The sequence below is a fragment of the Trachinotus anak genome, unplaced genomic scaffold (genome assembly GCF_046630095.1).
Source record: "Trachinotus anak isolate AG129_WGS33_773 ecotype Australia unplaced genomic scaffold, CSIRO_AGI_Tana_v1 ptg000033l, whole genome shotgun sequence".
NCBI lineage: Eukaryota > Metazoa > Chordata > Actinopteri > Carangiformes > Carangidae > Trachinotus > Trachinotus anak.
In genome coordinates, this window is record NW_027273884.1 from 4,576,805 (window position 1) to 4,593,047 (window position 16,243).

General features: G+C 40.9%; 1 protein-coding gene across 1 annotated transcript; it reads right to left on the bottom strand.

The window, feature by feature from the left end:
• Positions 1–6,158: 6,158 nt before the first annotated feature.
• On the bottom strand, positions 6,159–16,203 carry qrsl1 (glutaminyl-tRNA amidotransferase subunit QRSL1). Its single transcript, XM_071471301.1, has 11 exons — positions 15,973–16,203; positions 15,144–15,303; positions 14,970–15,068; positions 14,781–14,877; positions 14,470–14,631; positions 14,192–14,367; positions 8,678–8,790; positions 7,815–8,007; positions 7,538–7,655; positions 7,157–7,362; positions 6,159–6,680 (listed from the first exon to the last, which is right to left on the bottom strand). The coding sequence occupies exons 1-11, from the start codon at positions 16,201–16,203 to the stop codon at positions 6,463–6,465; spliced, it is 1,773 nt and encodes a 590-aa protein (XP_071327402.1). The 3' UTR covers positions 6,159–6,462.
• Between the last annotated feature and the right edge of the window lie 40 nt (positions 16,204–16,243).

Sequence of the window (16,243 nt, forward strand, 5' to 3'; positions counted from 1 at the left end):
TTAAGTGTAATGTCAAGTTAAATTTCTTGTCTACGTTAAACTTTCCAATTTAAATGATTTGGCCTCAAAACTTCACAAGCTATGACGCTGCAGAGGTGTCTGTAGAGGGTTAATGATTGTATAAAATCTGATCCTGTGTCTGTCAAATTGAACCTAGGATTATCCAGATCTACTTTAAACATGGCTCCTAATCTGACTTGGTAAACACGCGTCAAAGCTGGCACCCTGATTAACAACTGAGTGAAAACCTCAATCCTTATCTAACACATCCTGTCTGAAACTGAGAAAGCAGTTCAACACTGCAGCATTTATTTCTACAAAGTTGTCTTGTCCTGTGCAGTAAATGTGGCGTTTGCTTTAGGGTAAACTATTCACACCACAGCTCGTTTAAAAATGGGGCCCTTTAACTTTTTTTTTTTTTTTTTTTTCCTTCTTTCTCTTCACTCAGACAAGCCCATTTCATATGGTGTGACTGGAGATAAAAGGTCACTGTCTGAATTTAAAGGCTGGTTAGCCCTGCCTCCATTTGTTGGGTGCAGGGTCTCCATCAAAGCCCCTCTCTGAGACTGCTGGAATTCACCTGTAGCCCCCCACCTCCCCCTGACCCACTTGATCTCTGTGGCAACTACATCCTGGCTGGTTACATGACAAAGGCTGAATTGTTCAGCCCATCTTATCTGCTCAAAAGGTAAACTCAGATCAGGACCTTTGCTCTAGGATCCTGGCTCTCAGTCCTCTTCATCAGGTACCTCAGCTTTCTCTTGAACCCTTTTTTTTTTTTTTTGATGTAGCTGTCCATCTTTAGTCTCTTTTCCCGCTGATACTGTCCTCCCTAAGTTAAAGCTAAAGAGGCCGTGCAGAGCCACATTCCTGCAGCACTGCCATGAAAATCTAATGCCACTGTGGCATAGTCACATAATCAAAAGAGTTCTCCTTCAGTTGACCGCCAGAGTGTGACCACTTAAAGCCACCCTCCTCCCTTCCAGCCACTCCACTCATCTCCTCCTGTCCACCACAAACGTAAGGAGAAACCTGAGTTTGGGTTTAGGAATTTGTTTGCTGGGGTTGGGCACACTTGCAAATAAAAGGGAGAGAGAGGGGGGTGGGGGGGTCAGGGAGAGGTGAAGGACACTCCAGAGCTTTTATCACTGAGCTCTGCAGCCTCTTCACCTGCTCTCAGACTTGCTCTTTTCCAAGCAGGATTCTGAAACAATGTTAGTCTCTGGTAAGTGCTTCAACATCACTCACCAAATAACCACACCGCTGTTTATCATTACTACCATCTTACCTGAATGCTTTCACAACCAGTTTAACCCTTTAACACTGATTCCATGGTGTCTCAGTGGAGTCTAAAACTATAGGCCAGAGTTCAATAAGTGAAAGACTCACTTGTTGGAAACAAACTGTACCTTCACTGTGGTTTCCCAGCATGATGCTTGCATCACCTTCACATAAAATTTGTGCAGATATCCATGTAGAAGATGAATCCAAATGATGACTTGCCCTAAATCCCTGGGTAATTAATCTATAGCTTCACCAGCAGGTACAAGTTGTACCTGAAAAATATCTCAACGTCTACCCTGGATCGGCATGAACTTTTGTTCAGACAAAGCTTCCCGATAATGAATCCTAATAACTTCAATGATCTCCTGCCTGACTTTTCCTCCGGTGCCACCATGAGGTTCACTTTAGTGGTTTTGAGTGAAATGTCTCTACAGCTGTTGGATGGATGTGCCATCAAAATTTGGCATGCACATCCATGTACTCCTTCAGGATTAACTGTGATAATGTTGGCATCCCCTTAATAATTCATCCAGAGCCATCACCAGGTCAATTGTATTTAGTAATTATCAAATATTAACGTGGCAGCAAACACAAGATGCTGAACATGGTAAACATACCTACGTACCTACCTACCTACCTACCACAGCTGTAGATGTTCTAAACTAATTTCACAAACTAATTTCTCTGCAGTGTTCACTTACCTTTTTTAATTGTATACATTTGTTGTTAATGATCCTTCTTTCCTCACATGCATATCTTATAGTTTGGTGGTGATGGACAAGTAAGAAAACACCTGTTAGAGACAGAAACATAAAGAGGGAGACCATGAAAAATAAAAGTACATCAGCCTCAGCATCCACCACAATCCCTTTAATGCTATTTAGCACTGAGAACTGTCAACACTCCTGTCAACAAGAGGAAGAGGAGAGAGGAACACTTCCCACTGCTCTTTCCAGCCTATATAAGGACTTAAGAACTAATTTCCTCAACAAATAATAGTCATATACCAAGAATGTGTGTGTTTGTGAGAATGAGAAACTGAGAGAGAAAGAGTTGCGGTGTTACATTTGCTCTCCATTGCAACTGGGTGTATGCAAAGCCGAAAAGGAGAAGTTCAATTTCATTCCACGACTTTAAGGGAACATATTGATGATGATCATCACATGCATTTTCTGCACTTCCCTGTCAGTCAGGTAGAAGAGGTAGAGTCTTGGCACAGCAACAGGAACAACACCACAATCATATTCATACAGAGATTGCATCTGCATATTATTCATGCCATTATAAAGATACCCTGTTGTACTGATATGAGACATCCTGGCATGTATCATGTATCACTTCAGGAAGGTTCATATGTGCTCTCACCACATCCTGTACAAATGCGGAAGAGGATAAACATAATGAATTAGACTGCAGCAAGCAAACTGAAATCTGATTGTGTAGGATAGAAATCTATAGACTCTGCCTGAATTTTTGTACAGGTTGTTGTGCTACAGAAATAGATGGTATCAGTGACTGAAACTGATCAAATTAGATCTGTTGACTTGTCTTTGTCCAATAAATCTGAGAAAAACTGTTTTCCCTACTGGTAGAAGTTTGCATACAACCAGGGCTTGTATAATCAAGATCAGTCAAAGCAGAAGTTATGTTCCTGAGGCACTTGACAGGACAGACTCTACTCTACGTCTATAGCAGCATTTAACAGGTTAAAACACTCAAGTCCATGTAGCACAGTTGTAAACTAATACTATTTGCCTAGTAAAGGAGACAGTGGCCTATTACATAAACACCCTTTGTATAGTTATATGCCACTAATATCACTTCTAACGTCAACAATAATTCCATACAAGCATCTATCCATCCATCCGTGCTGTCCAAACATGCTTTGGCAAACAGGCAGGGTACATCCTGGACAGGTCACCTGTCCGCCACAGGACTATCACCTATACAGCATTTTAAAGAATGATGAGCTTATGTAACCAAGTGTTCATTCTGAAAGATGCAGAAACATGTAGGAAGCAGCCTGTGTTTGGGAAGTCCCTTCAGCTGCCCCCACCCAGCTGTGTCACTAATCCTCTGGTTTAAAGGAAACAGGCCCACACACACACACACACACACACACACACAACCTCCATGAAGGTTATAATGTTGATTTCTACTGAAATAGTTTTAGAGTGGGGTTGATTTGTGGTGTTGTTAACCTCTCATTGATTGTAATTGGGTGGATAATAGAAGCACTTAAACTGCCAACTGACCATATTATTTAATGTCTCGTAATCGTGTGTGAAAAGAGAGTGTAGGAGTGTGACTAAAGAACCAGTGTCTATGACTATTAAGCAGAAATTATACCTGTTACCATGTAGGAGTCCCAGAGCTATGTCTGTGGAGGAGACATGGCTTCTGTGAGGAGCCTCTGTTTCACTGAGATTTCATTAGCACATCCTACTCTCTCCGCTGTGAGCTAGGGTGACGTTTACGTAATGAACACAGAGATTGGGATCAAGTGAGAAGCACTGGAAAGAGCTGGGCAGGTGGGAGGGATAGAGTGAGGATGAAAGAGGGCAGAAAGGGATACCACGCAAATCCACACATCCGGAGGGGAGAATGTCATAGGAAACAAGAGCCCTTCATGAGGTGTCTGCATTCTGCCATGTGTTTGTGTATATGAGACATTGAAAACAACAATGGCTCAATAGAAGTGACTTATGGCCACACTGGTTTTCTGGAAATCCTGTTCAAACACCCACGTTCCAGACTGATTAGCAAACCATGTTTTAACAGTCTTGAATGATGCTGACCAGTGGTGAGACTTCCTCTGTCATGGAGGAGGAGCTTTAGCAAAATTGACATTACACTGTATATGGAGCCTCAAATCTGCAAACATTATCTGTCTTTATTACACATCAAAAGTGCAAATTGCCAATGTACATACTTACAGAAACATGGGCACAAGCTCTAGCTAGCCTCTTAATCCTATTTTTATTATGTGGGTCACTGTGGTAGGGGCTGGATGCAGAGATACTTTTAACACAGCAGAGTCCCAAATGAACGCTTTGTGATGGTCTCAGTCTGAGCCGTCCTTCCAACTGACGGAGAACAGGTTTTATGCTAAAAGTAGGCATGCTAACTGCAAGCTAATTGTAGCAACGCTAGAGCTGAGAGTCATGGATACTATAATAAAATTTGATAATAGTGGAACTAGCCCTCAATACCACCACACTGCAAATATCTCCTTTTTGTCAAGTTATTTTTGTAATTTTATTTTCTCAAAACAAGAGACAAAATCTGCCAGTGAAGATAATTTTTCAGGTAAATCTTTTTTTTTTTTTTTTTTTTTTTTTTTTTACTCCTTCTTTCAAGATATGGACAGTAGCCTAATTTATATAAGATCTATTATATAGATAAGAAAATAGATAAGAATATGTAAGACATTATTTCTAATGGAACTAGGATGTAAAGTTCAGATGTGTTTAAAGCTACAAGGTTTTGCAAACTCAAATCTAGCGTTACTGACTGTGAGCTGAGCTCACCTACCATGCTTTACCAAACACAAAAAACAATGTGAAGTAACAAAATTAAAAGGAAGTACGGCTGTTGCAACTGTCCTTGTGTTGTTTCAGGCAACCCAATATATTGAAATGCACTGTATTAGACACTGATACTAAGAAAAAGAGGAAGTACATACCTGTTGACAGCACGGAACAGGAAAATCACATAATTGTATAAATTTGTCAGTTATTCAGCGGAAATGATGTAAGTTAAGAATGTAGGCTTTGTTTCTTGGCTTCGGTATCAGTCATTCACTCATAAAAGGAGCAACATTTATAACATGCCAACAATTTCAAAGATCCATGTTTTCATACAGACCCCATTGATACATAAAGCACAACAAAGAAACAAACGGCATAGCATTCATGTAAACGTACCCTCTTGTGCTCTTTCTGAAAACTCAGCATCAGGATTAATCATGAACTCTTGGACCAAGTATTGATTATAGCAGGGAAATGGGTCAGGATTATGTGGAACTGGAGTCAACTGAGAGCACGTTCTAATGGGCTCTGCAAGCTCTCAGTGCTGCATCTTAGTTTAGGCCAGCCTTCAGAAGTATAACTGACTGACTGGATTGATTTTGCCTGAGTTGGTTCCAACACTTTAATGTGGTGAGTCTTGAGAGAGAGAGTATCTGCTTGAGCCAAAATGCTTTTCAGAGTCTGCTGGTGTTTGGTCATGCAAAGTTGTCAATCAATTCAACTCAACTGAAAAGGACCAATGGATTTCTTCTTAGACACATACTTGCAGAAATATCCTTTTAATGTTCAAAATGTCTGCACAATTTGTCAACCTGTAAGGGCTGGAGAGAGAAATTTGGGACAGGGTCTGACAATGTCAAATGGTGTGTGTCTTAGCATGTGAGATTAGCCTACCTCTTTACAACCCAAATCTGGAAATGTCATAAAATATCAAGTGAATCTGATCAAAAATGTTTAAATATAAAGAAAATCTCAAATATTTTATTTTTTTAAAGTACAATTATATTTTTTTGACAAGCATAAGAAATAATGCAGAAATGTATCTCTACTTCAAATCTTTTGCGCATCTAATATAAAACCAGCTAACTGCTCAACACTGTTTCAACACCGTGGTGCTTTAAGATGAACACTAACATCCACATGTTAATATGCTGATGTTTAGCAGGTATAATGTTCATCATAAGAGGAGTAGGTAGAGCTGAAAAGTCTCTGGGTTTCATCCTCTGGGCATCAGGAATGTATAAAATATCATGGTAGTTCATCTTTCAATAGATATATCTATCTATCTATGACAAGTCAATCTAATCAGTACATGCATCTGTGGACAAATAACAGGTACCACTGTCAAAGTAAATCACCCAACTTGCATTTATTATACCTTCAGACAATAATTACAGCAGCATTTAACAGGTTAAAAAGCAGAGTATGATACATTTTGTACAATTAAGAGGTTTTCACATGCTGTAATTATTTTCAGTCCACCAAGAAAACTTCAAGCTATTGTAGCACGTGATTGATGGAAATTACTCCACTGAAGAAATCCCGAAAAGGCATTTTACAAGTAAACAATGTCCATAACGGCTAAACCTTTTATGTGTGCCTGTAAATAGTGACTTTACGGCAACAGTTGGTGTGTCCACACTTGTCTTCACACAGCTGAAGTCTGCTCCCTTTCCACCACTCTTGTGTTATCCCTGCTCTTGCTACAGTCTCCATAGTCACTGATGGAGGGAAACCCAACCCTCTGCTCAATCCAGTGGGCAACGCTGAGCATCTTCCTGTCTTGGACGGCATGGCCTATGAGCTGTAAACCAATGGGAAGGCCTCGTCTTGATAATGCGGTTGGCAATGAAACAGCAGGGAGACCTGAGGTAAAGAAAAAAGGAGTTGAAAGACTGAATATGGAAAGATGATGATTTGGATCTTAAGGTGAGATCGAAGCAGGAGAAAGTTTAACTGAATTAAACACTCATTTAAATCTGAAGTCCACCTTAATCTGATCTGAAATTATGTGTTGGTTAAAGGTTATGATTTTTGCCTTCAGAGATTAACAAAGTAAAAAGAGAATAGCTTTGCTCACAAATCCTCATATCCCTTTATGACTTCACTAGAACACGTATGATGCCATGTGCCTTTGTTACAGGATGGGATGTCAGAGGAAGCATTAACTATACTGAAGTTAAAGTTTTTCAGTTCTGTGTGCAGGTGTACATAATAAGTATGTGTGCTGTATTCATGCATGCAGAATATAGTTACAGTTCATGAATCCTCCTACACTTCCTTTACATGCATGAGTGATGCCACCAGTTCTGCCTGAAGGCCTCCCTTTTCCCTCTCTGTACCTGCCATGTTGACAGGCTGGGTGAAGACGTCTTCCTGCACACTGCGTGTTCGGTTGTCTTCCTGTTTGAAGTCAGAGTAACGGGCTGCATCAGTCAGAGTGGTGGGCGTCAGCAGCACGTCAACACCTGAGCTGAACACATGTCTGAAATCGTCCGCTATCAGCCGGCGAACCCTCTGGGCCTTCACAAAGTAGTGCTGGTAGTTTCTGGCAAAATGAGGGCGATCATGTCAATCAGTGAATCCTGGGAAACATTCCAGCTCCATCAGCTTCTCTTTACAGCACTGGTGACTGTAAAGTGACACGCTGACAGCTATAGACTGGTTTGAGCTCAGGGGAACTGGGGTAAAATGGTGTGAGAAGGTTTGGTCTGCTCTCTTACTGTTTAAGCAGGAAGTAGTTTCCAGACAGAATCCTCCCTCTCACTACGTCATTGAAGCCCTCATGTCGGGTTGAAGCGTACATGGCCTCTGTTGAGCTGTTCACTTCGCTGCGGTGGCCTGACAGAAGAGGGACAGAGAACAATACCATGACCTTCATCACCACCTTGTGACACGTTGGCAACACATATGATTGAGTATAATCTAACGTGTTTAGTGTGGCATCTGCTGTAAAAAGCTCCACACCACGAACTTTACATGTTGTCGACTGGTTCGTACCGTATTCGAGGCCGTCAAAACGGGCCATGTTAGACGCCACTTCAGCGCAGCACAGGACGTGGTAGCACACAATGGAGTATTGTGTATGGGGGAGGGATACTTGCTCCACCCTTGCCCCTGCTCTCTCAAACATGTCAGCAACACGACTCCACTGAGCGAGAGTCTCCTCAGACAGGCCCGGGGCGTGGTACTCCTGATATACATCACAACACAGGAAAGACATGGAGCTTCAGGAAATGTCCGTTTTTGTGTTCATTTAGATCTGATAGAAAGTTTGAATGATCTTTAAATGTTTTAGATACAGTCATGTATTGCGCCATGAATTAGTCTTGGTAATACTGCCGCCAAGATGCACAAATTTGGAGTACAGTAAATTGAACCATCTGTCAGGGTTCGACAGTGTGAGCATTTCACATTTACGATCGATGTGTTGGTTTTTTTTTCAACAAAACAGTTGATAACACAACAGCATTGACGATGACACAGTCAATGTTGTCCTCTTAAAAAAAAAAAAAATCATATGATCCACTTGTCAGTGCGAAGCGCCCTCTAGTCACCATTTCTTCTGTAACTAAACAGACTGAGCGGACTCTTATCCATGTGGTTGTGGACTTCTATTATCCAAGTCCTTCTAAATCAGTCTTTTACTTCTTACGTTATAGCCTGTGGATTGCAATTGCAGTTCCCTCCTTCCCTTCCCTTTAATATTTAGAACGAAACCAAAGTTGTCAACATCTAACATTTAAATTCATGTTTGTATATCACTGTCAGCTTTGACTATTGTGTGTGAGGAAAATATGGTGTCAGTGATGCTAAGATAATGCAGATGAGAGATGCTGACTTTAACAGAGAGCTAATCTCACCTTAGGGATACCTATGCAGATGTTCTTGACATCAAAGTCTTCAGGTAGCTCCGTCAAAGATGCAGGGGTAGGAATTGTTGTTGAGTCTCTAGTATCAAGGCCTTGGAGGATACCTGTGTAACATTTCAATAAAATCCCAGAGAGGGATCGAAGGAGGCACGTTAAATGCACAGCAACATGGAACAGCCATACTGACTGTGGAGATTTCTTGTATGCAAACAAAAGTTACTTTTATTTCCAGTGTTTTCATGTTATGTATCTGAGAGATATTGAGTGTATTTTCTTCCTCATGAAAGATTTGCAGAGCGAATTTTTTGATATTTTAAATTGTGCTTTGATTACATTCATGTTTGCTTGCTTGCCTTTGTTGGTGCACACCTATGTTGGGGTATTACTGCTGTCAACTGTTAATCACTGGAATAGTGCAAAATCAGTGCTTGTGAATTGTGGCACCTGCGTGATTTTTACTTACAAGATGACAAACATTGCTCCATGTCATGCACAGTGTACCTTCACAGTTTTTCCTGGTCGCTTTGATGCAATGCACACATCACAAAAGTCATTCTCACCATTTGTAATGCAGTTCTCAAAACAGTTCAGTGTTTCCCCACACACAGGAAAATTTCTCATTGCGTTTGTACAAACTGCCACTGTGTCCACATAGTGTCCCCTGACTCTAACAACTCATGAAAACAATCTGTGTGTCGTCAGTCAGGATTAGAGACCTCTCGCTCACCTTGATCCCGCCCTGCATTGCATTAGTGTTTTTAATCAAATCACTACACATTTTCTAGAAATAAGTGTGAAAGAGCAAGGTCTGTTTTGTACACTGACTGCACTGCAGTAAGTACACACAAGCACATATGGAAGTGCAGGTTTCATCAAGTGCACAGTGTTGACAGTGTTGCAGGATGCACGTGTCATGCAGGTACAGGAACCACAGACTTTGTGAGGAGGCCTGGTGTCTGGATGTGTGGTATGCCAAGAAGAACAGGAACACGCAGAGGACAAGGAGGGGGCAGGGGTAGAGGCGGAGGAGTGAATAGGTACCAGAAGGTGTCTACTGAAATCTGTTGCTGGCTGTGGGGACATCACAGCTGAGGCTTGTCGGGCCTGGGTGCAGCATGCCAAAAGATTCTCTGTGTCTATGTGTCTCAGAGAGGAGGACATCAGGTGTGGTGAAGACACAATGATGTGGCCTAATATAGATGAGAGACTGGATGCCCCTTGAGGGTTTTCATATTTTACACTTTATAGTAATTTTTGATTTATACAGGTATACACACACATATACACACACAACTATAGTACTTTACTATACCATAGTTGGTGCTATGTTCTAATTTTGATTACAGTTTATTTTTCTTTGTCTATTTTCTAATGCATAGTTCCATGTTTATTATTTTTCTTTCCTCAATTAATTACATTGTACTAATAATAAATAAGTTAGATTGCACTGTTGTGTCTGTACAGTGTTTTACTCTGCATTACATTTTTTTGCAGTTCTTTTTCTCTAAACTAAGTTTTAGCAAAATATCAAGACATTTGGTCTCTAAGTCTTAAAACACTGGTAAAAAAGTTGAGTTGCATCAAAACGATTGATAAAAACTGCAGTGTCAGTATTCATTGTGGTATTTGGGCAAGCATACATGTAATAAACAAACATGTTAAACAGCATAAAAAAGAAGTGAATTAGAAGCAACAAACATCCCACAACAGATAGTAACCTTTATATAAGACTGCCGGGTTTGGAAATATTTTGTTGAATTAGAGCTACTTTTTTTTTTTTTAAATTAGCTCCACCACAAATGCTGTAGAGCAAACAGTTAATTTCTGATCTATTTCACCCTCAACAATAAACATTTACAGTCCATCAGTTGGTACCAATGTATGCACGAGCAAGCACTTTGAAACACTGGACTCAATGAATTTGATCAAAATAAATTGGTCTGTGGATTGAAACAAATGATGTGCATCATAAAATTTACAATTTTATCCCTTACTCTTTAGGTAACCAGGTGAGTCCTGTTAATTTCAAAGCCATTTTTAGAAAGACAGGGCTGAAAATGTAGAATGACCATACTCATGAAGAGCAGGAAAAGGTTTTAGGTTGGCCCAGATGACGCTCAGCTATGGATGTACAACACTAGCCTAGACTGCCTACATCCAGCCAATGACAGATCAAAAGTTTCCTACCTAAGCGGGGACAGATAATTTCTTATACATCCCATGTAAATTAGCTTCGCAAAAGTAGAATCTCTGATCTCACTTCTTCCATTCTCCGTCTAGATCAGCAATATGCAGTAAACCCTACTCCCGAGCTCCTTAAAGATAGAATCGCTTTTCAAACAGAGTTGGACCTCTTCACAACTCAGCGCGCAGAGGAATCACTACTTAAATCCCGCCAAAAACTATATGAAGACGGGGATAGACCTACTGGACTTTTAGCCCACCAGCTTCGCCAAAAAGCTGCCTCTCACACTATTCCTTCTATAAAAACTGTCTCCAGCTCTATCACTTCTGATCACAAGCTCATCAATGATGAGTTCAAAAAATTTTGTTCAAGTCTTTATACTTCTGACTCTCAGCTTAACTAAAAACCAGTTTGTTGATTTTTTCAGTAATTTGAACAGTCCCAAAGTAAGCCCTGAGGATGTTCTGTTACTTGAAGAAACTATCACCCCCGAATTTATAAAAAAAAATCTATTCCTTCAATGCAAAGCGGGAAGGCTGCAGGGCTGGACGGCTTTCCAGCCAATTTTTATAAAAAAATTTCAGACAAATTACTGCCCCTTTTGCATGCGATGTACACTGAATCCTTTCAAACAAATAACCATTTGAAACCACCATTTCACTCCTCTTGAAAAAGGACAACGATCCCTAGTGCTGCTCTTCTTTTCGACCTATAAGTCCCCTTAATCAGAATTTTAAGATTCTAGTCAAAGCCCTAGGTCTCCGTTTGCCGATAATTCTCCCCTCCATCATTTCTAATGATCAAACCGGTTTCATCCATGGTACGCAGTCAAAGGCACAGGTTTTGTCCCAACATTGATAGGGACAACAACCCTTCCAAGATAAAAAGGACTTTTTATCGCTGTCAATCAAATTGTTTATTAACACGTGATCTGTATTTACTTTAAGATCTGTAGGGACAAGTCTGTCATCCCAAAATATCGGTAGGGACATGTCCCAACTGTCCATATGCAAACCTACGCCCTTGTACGCAGTCATTCTATAATGTACGACGACTGCTCAATATCTTGCATACTCTTTCCCAACATTCGGGTGCTGAGGCTGTAATTTCGTTAGACGCGGAAAAGGCTTTTGACCGCATCGAATGGGATTGCCTTTTCTTTGCTCTAGAGAGGTTCGGTTTCGGTCAAAATTTCATTTCTTGGATCAGGCTTTTATATGCGTCACCCATGGCTTCTGTACTTACTAATTATCAATTGTCCGACCATTTCCATCTAGTTAGAGGCCAAAGACAGGGATGTCCTTTAAGTCCCCTCTTGTTTTCGATCACTATTGAGCCTCTTTCCATAGCTTTGAGACAGGATGATAGGGGCGGTCAGACGCATAAGGTTTCCCTCTATGCGGATGACCTCCTTCTTTTTCTCTCTAACCCTGATACCAGTCTCCCTCACGTCTTATCTCTGCTCAGCACTTTCGGGGCCAAACTTAATTGCATAAAAGCTAATTTTTGCTCCTCTTCTTGAGCGCTGTAAAGTTGACTTTGCGCGATGGGCAGTCCTTCCTCTTTCTTTGATTGGCAAACTTAATTCAGTGAAGATGAACATTCTCCCTAAATTTCTTTATTTATTTCAATGTCTCCCCATTTTTATTACTCGCTCATTCTTTAAAACTTTACAACTACTAATTTCTGACTTTATCTGGGGGGGTAATGCATGCACGCATACGTTAAGAGTTCCTTGAGAGACCTAAGCGGCTTGGGGGCCTTTCTGCCCCTAATTTCCAACTATACTACTGGGTGTCGAACCTGACCAACATGTCTTTCTGGCTTTTATCTTCTGACAGTGTAAACTGTGCTGAATGGGTCAATATCGAGGCCTCCCTTTGCCCTCCCTCTCTGCTCTCTTAGGGGCATCGCTCCCGCTCCCAATTTCAATCCCTAAACATAATGTTGTTGTGTGGCACTCTTTAAGAATTCTGAAACAATTTAAACTTCAGAGCATCTCTCTCTTCTCCCCGCTCTCTTTCAACCCCTTATTCCCCCCCTCTAGCTATTCCTCTGTTTTTAAAATCTGGCATGCCAAGGGCATCCAAAAACTGGAGCATTTGTACATAGATGGTATCTTCGCCAATTTCACACAACTCCAAGAAAAATTTGATCTGCCCTGGTCTCCTTTTTTTCCAGTTTTTGCAGGTGAGGGACTTTATCAAGAAGAAGTTCCCAGATTTTCCCTCTCTCCCACCTAAAATCCATCTTGATCATATTATTAACACGCTTTTACACTCTCAAAGGGGGAGGCTGGGCAAAGTTTATGAATGCATAATTTTGATTAATATGCCCTCTTTAACTATTATAAAACAGCACTGGGAAGAGGAGCTTGGCTTTGACATCTTGGATGACATTTGGGACGCAGCCTTGGATCGTGTACACTCCTCATCCATATGTACACGTCACAGTCTTATCCAGTTCAAGGTATTGCACTGCCTACATTATTGTAAGACTGCGCTGACAAAAATTTACCCACCTGCGACTTTATATCATATGTTCTGGGGTTGCCCTGAATTAGATCGATTCTGGTCCTCTTTCTTTGATTTATTCTCTAAAATATTTTAAAAACCTGTTACTTCCTGCCCCCTTATGGCCATTTTTGGTGTAACCTCAGAAAACATATCTACGACCTCCTGTCAACGCAAGGCTATGGCATTCTCCTCCGTACTAGCGTGGCGGTTGATTTTGCTGAATTGGAAGAATGCTGCTCCGCCCACCCACACACATCTCATCAAGAGTATCATGTGTAATCTCAAGTTAGAAAAGATCAGGTATACTGTTAATGGTGCTCTTCAGAACTTTCATAAGACATGGGATGACTTTATTGAATTTGTAAAGCACTTAGATGGGCTTCAATTAGGGTGATAAACTTGGGTGATAAACTTCCAGCTGACCCATAATAACTTCATGTACCCTGGCTGAGGATAATTAATACAATGCGCAACTGGAACCCCAACTCCCAATCCTTCCCCTCCTCTTTATGTTGTCCCTTCCTGTCTTCCTGTTTGTATGTGTGTCTTATTGTCCTTTTTTTTTCTGTCTCGGTTTTATTTCATTTTTTTCTGTTTTTCTCATATATGGTTATTTTTCATATTATATTCTACTTGCTTTGTTTCGGTATATTTTGATTCTATATAATTTTGGTATTATTATTACTTTTGTACTTACCTATTTTATGGATGTATTGGATTAAATCCTGTGTGCCCTGACAGGTGATATAAACATGCATCCAAGGAAAATTCAATAAAAATAATTTTGAAAGAAAAGTTTCCTACCTAAGACGATGGCTGCATCACTGACGCTGCGGGTCATGATGCCGGGGACGTCCATGGAGTTGACCAGCGGGATGAGACCATGTCTGGACAGCAGACCATAGGTCGGCTTCAGGGCCACCACACCACACAGTGCTCCTGGGTTACGAGTAGAACCACCAGTGTCTGAACCCAAAGCCCTACCGAGTAATCACCGTAACAGTGAGTTTTCATTTGGAAACACCGTTTTGGATCAAATCTTTTCCTGAACCAGTGAATGTGATGTGTACGTTTCCCCTCACAGGTAGCTTGTGAGTGAGGCCACAGCTGCTGCACTTCCTCCTGAGCTCCCTCCAGTGATGACCCAGTCAGAATCTGGCTCTGCCCCTGTCCGCTCTCTGTAGGGAGCAGCATAGCTCCAGGGGTTCCTTACTGGACCAAAAGCCCCATCAGTGCTTCCTGAACTGTGTTACAAATAAATAATAAATCATATATACAGTGACAACCACAAATCTATAACATGTACCATCAAGAAATTTAGAAAAGAAACTTGAACTAACTAGCTGTTAGTAGAGAGATATTACTACTCTAAAGCTGGTAACTATGGACTTACCCCATAGCAAACTCATCCATGTTGGTCTTCCCCACCAAAACTGCCCCTTGGTCCATGAGCTTTTGGACCACTGTAGCAGTGTATGGTGGAGTGTAATCTAAAGCAAAAATATTGACAGGTTATCATTGCTGGATTGACATAAACTGGAAAATATGAGACACAGAACCTTCTACTGAGGTGAAGACAAACCTCTGAGCATCCTGGAAGCACATGTGGTCTTGATGTTCTCTGTGCAGAAGTTATCCTTGACTGCAAATGGGATTCCATCCAGAGGACCTTTGGGGGCACCTGAAGAAAAGGCCAAACGCTAACACTCTTGCCGCCATACAGAACAGATACAAATAAACACTTGTGTGTCCACACCTTGCAGCAGTCTGGTTTCTGCCTCTTGAGCCTGCTTCAGTGCCAGCTCCTCCGTCACAGTGATGTAAGCGTTAAGATGCTGGTTTTTCTTTATATGATTCAAACACTTCCTACAAAGCTCTGTTGGGGAGATCCTTCCCTCCCTGAGTGCCAAAGACACCTGGAGAATAATGATCGAACACCAGTAGTGGAATGTAACTCAGTTCTTTTGCTCAAAAGGCCTTTTCCAAAGCAGACATTTCCACTAATAGAACAGCAAAGGTGTTACTAATAACATTAACATTGGCTCTGTTCTATTCAAGTGTCAAGAGGCAGCATGTACAATACCAGGACCCTAAATCTGAAGCAGCTCAATGGGTTCAACCAATATTATTTTTATTATTTACACTTATAAAAACCCTATTACTGTACTATGTTACTATGTTATGCTACAACTACATTTCAATGAAAAGTCGTACGTTTTCCGTTTATTTTACAGTTAATTGCAAATTCACAGGTAAAGATTTCAAAAAAAAAAAACGGCCAACGACAAATGAAAGTTTTCAAGTAAGATAGTTAAGCAGTTAAGTGGCTGTCTTTGTTAACAATATTATCTACTACATGCACACAATTGTGTAATTCTAAAGAAAACAGCACAACTACACAAGACGTCTGCACTGTTGCTTGACAGTATATTTTAGCTATTGCCTATTAAGTAGCAAAAGTATTGCTTATCCTTTTATATGGCTATTATCTAACCTGACCCAATGCTTAGCTAAAATGCAACACAAACGACAAATGACAAACAAGCAGAACTAAGGTCAGAGAAGTGATGAACACTCGTACTCACCTCCCTTATTGTCAGGCTGAGCATGATGTCAGTATTTCTGTGACAACCTCTCAAATTAAAAACAACCTTCACACAGTGTGCATCACAGTGTGCAACAGCAGGCTGCCATGTTTGTTTCGATAAGCAACGTCTAACAACGCTTTCTGTGATTGGACAGCTGCTGAGGAAACCGCGCTCTGATTGGTGGATGCGCTGAGCGCTTGACCAAGACGCCGGTCGGGGAAGAGACATGTCACGGAAGAGGACGTTGTTTTGAAATGATTATGGAGTT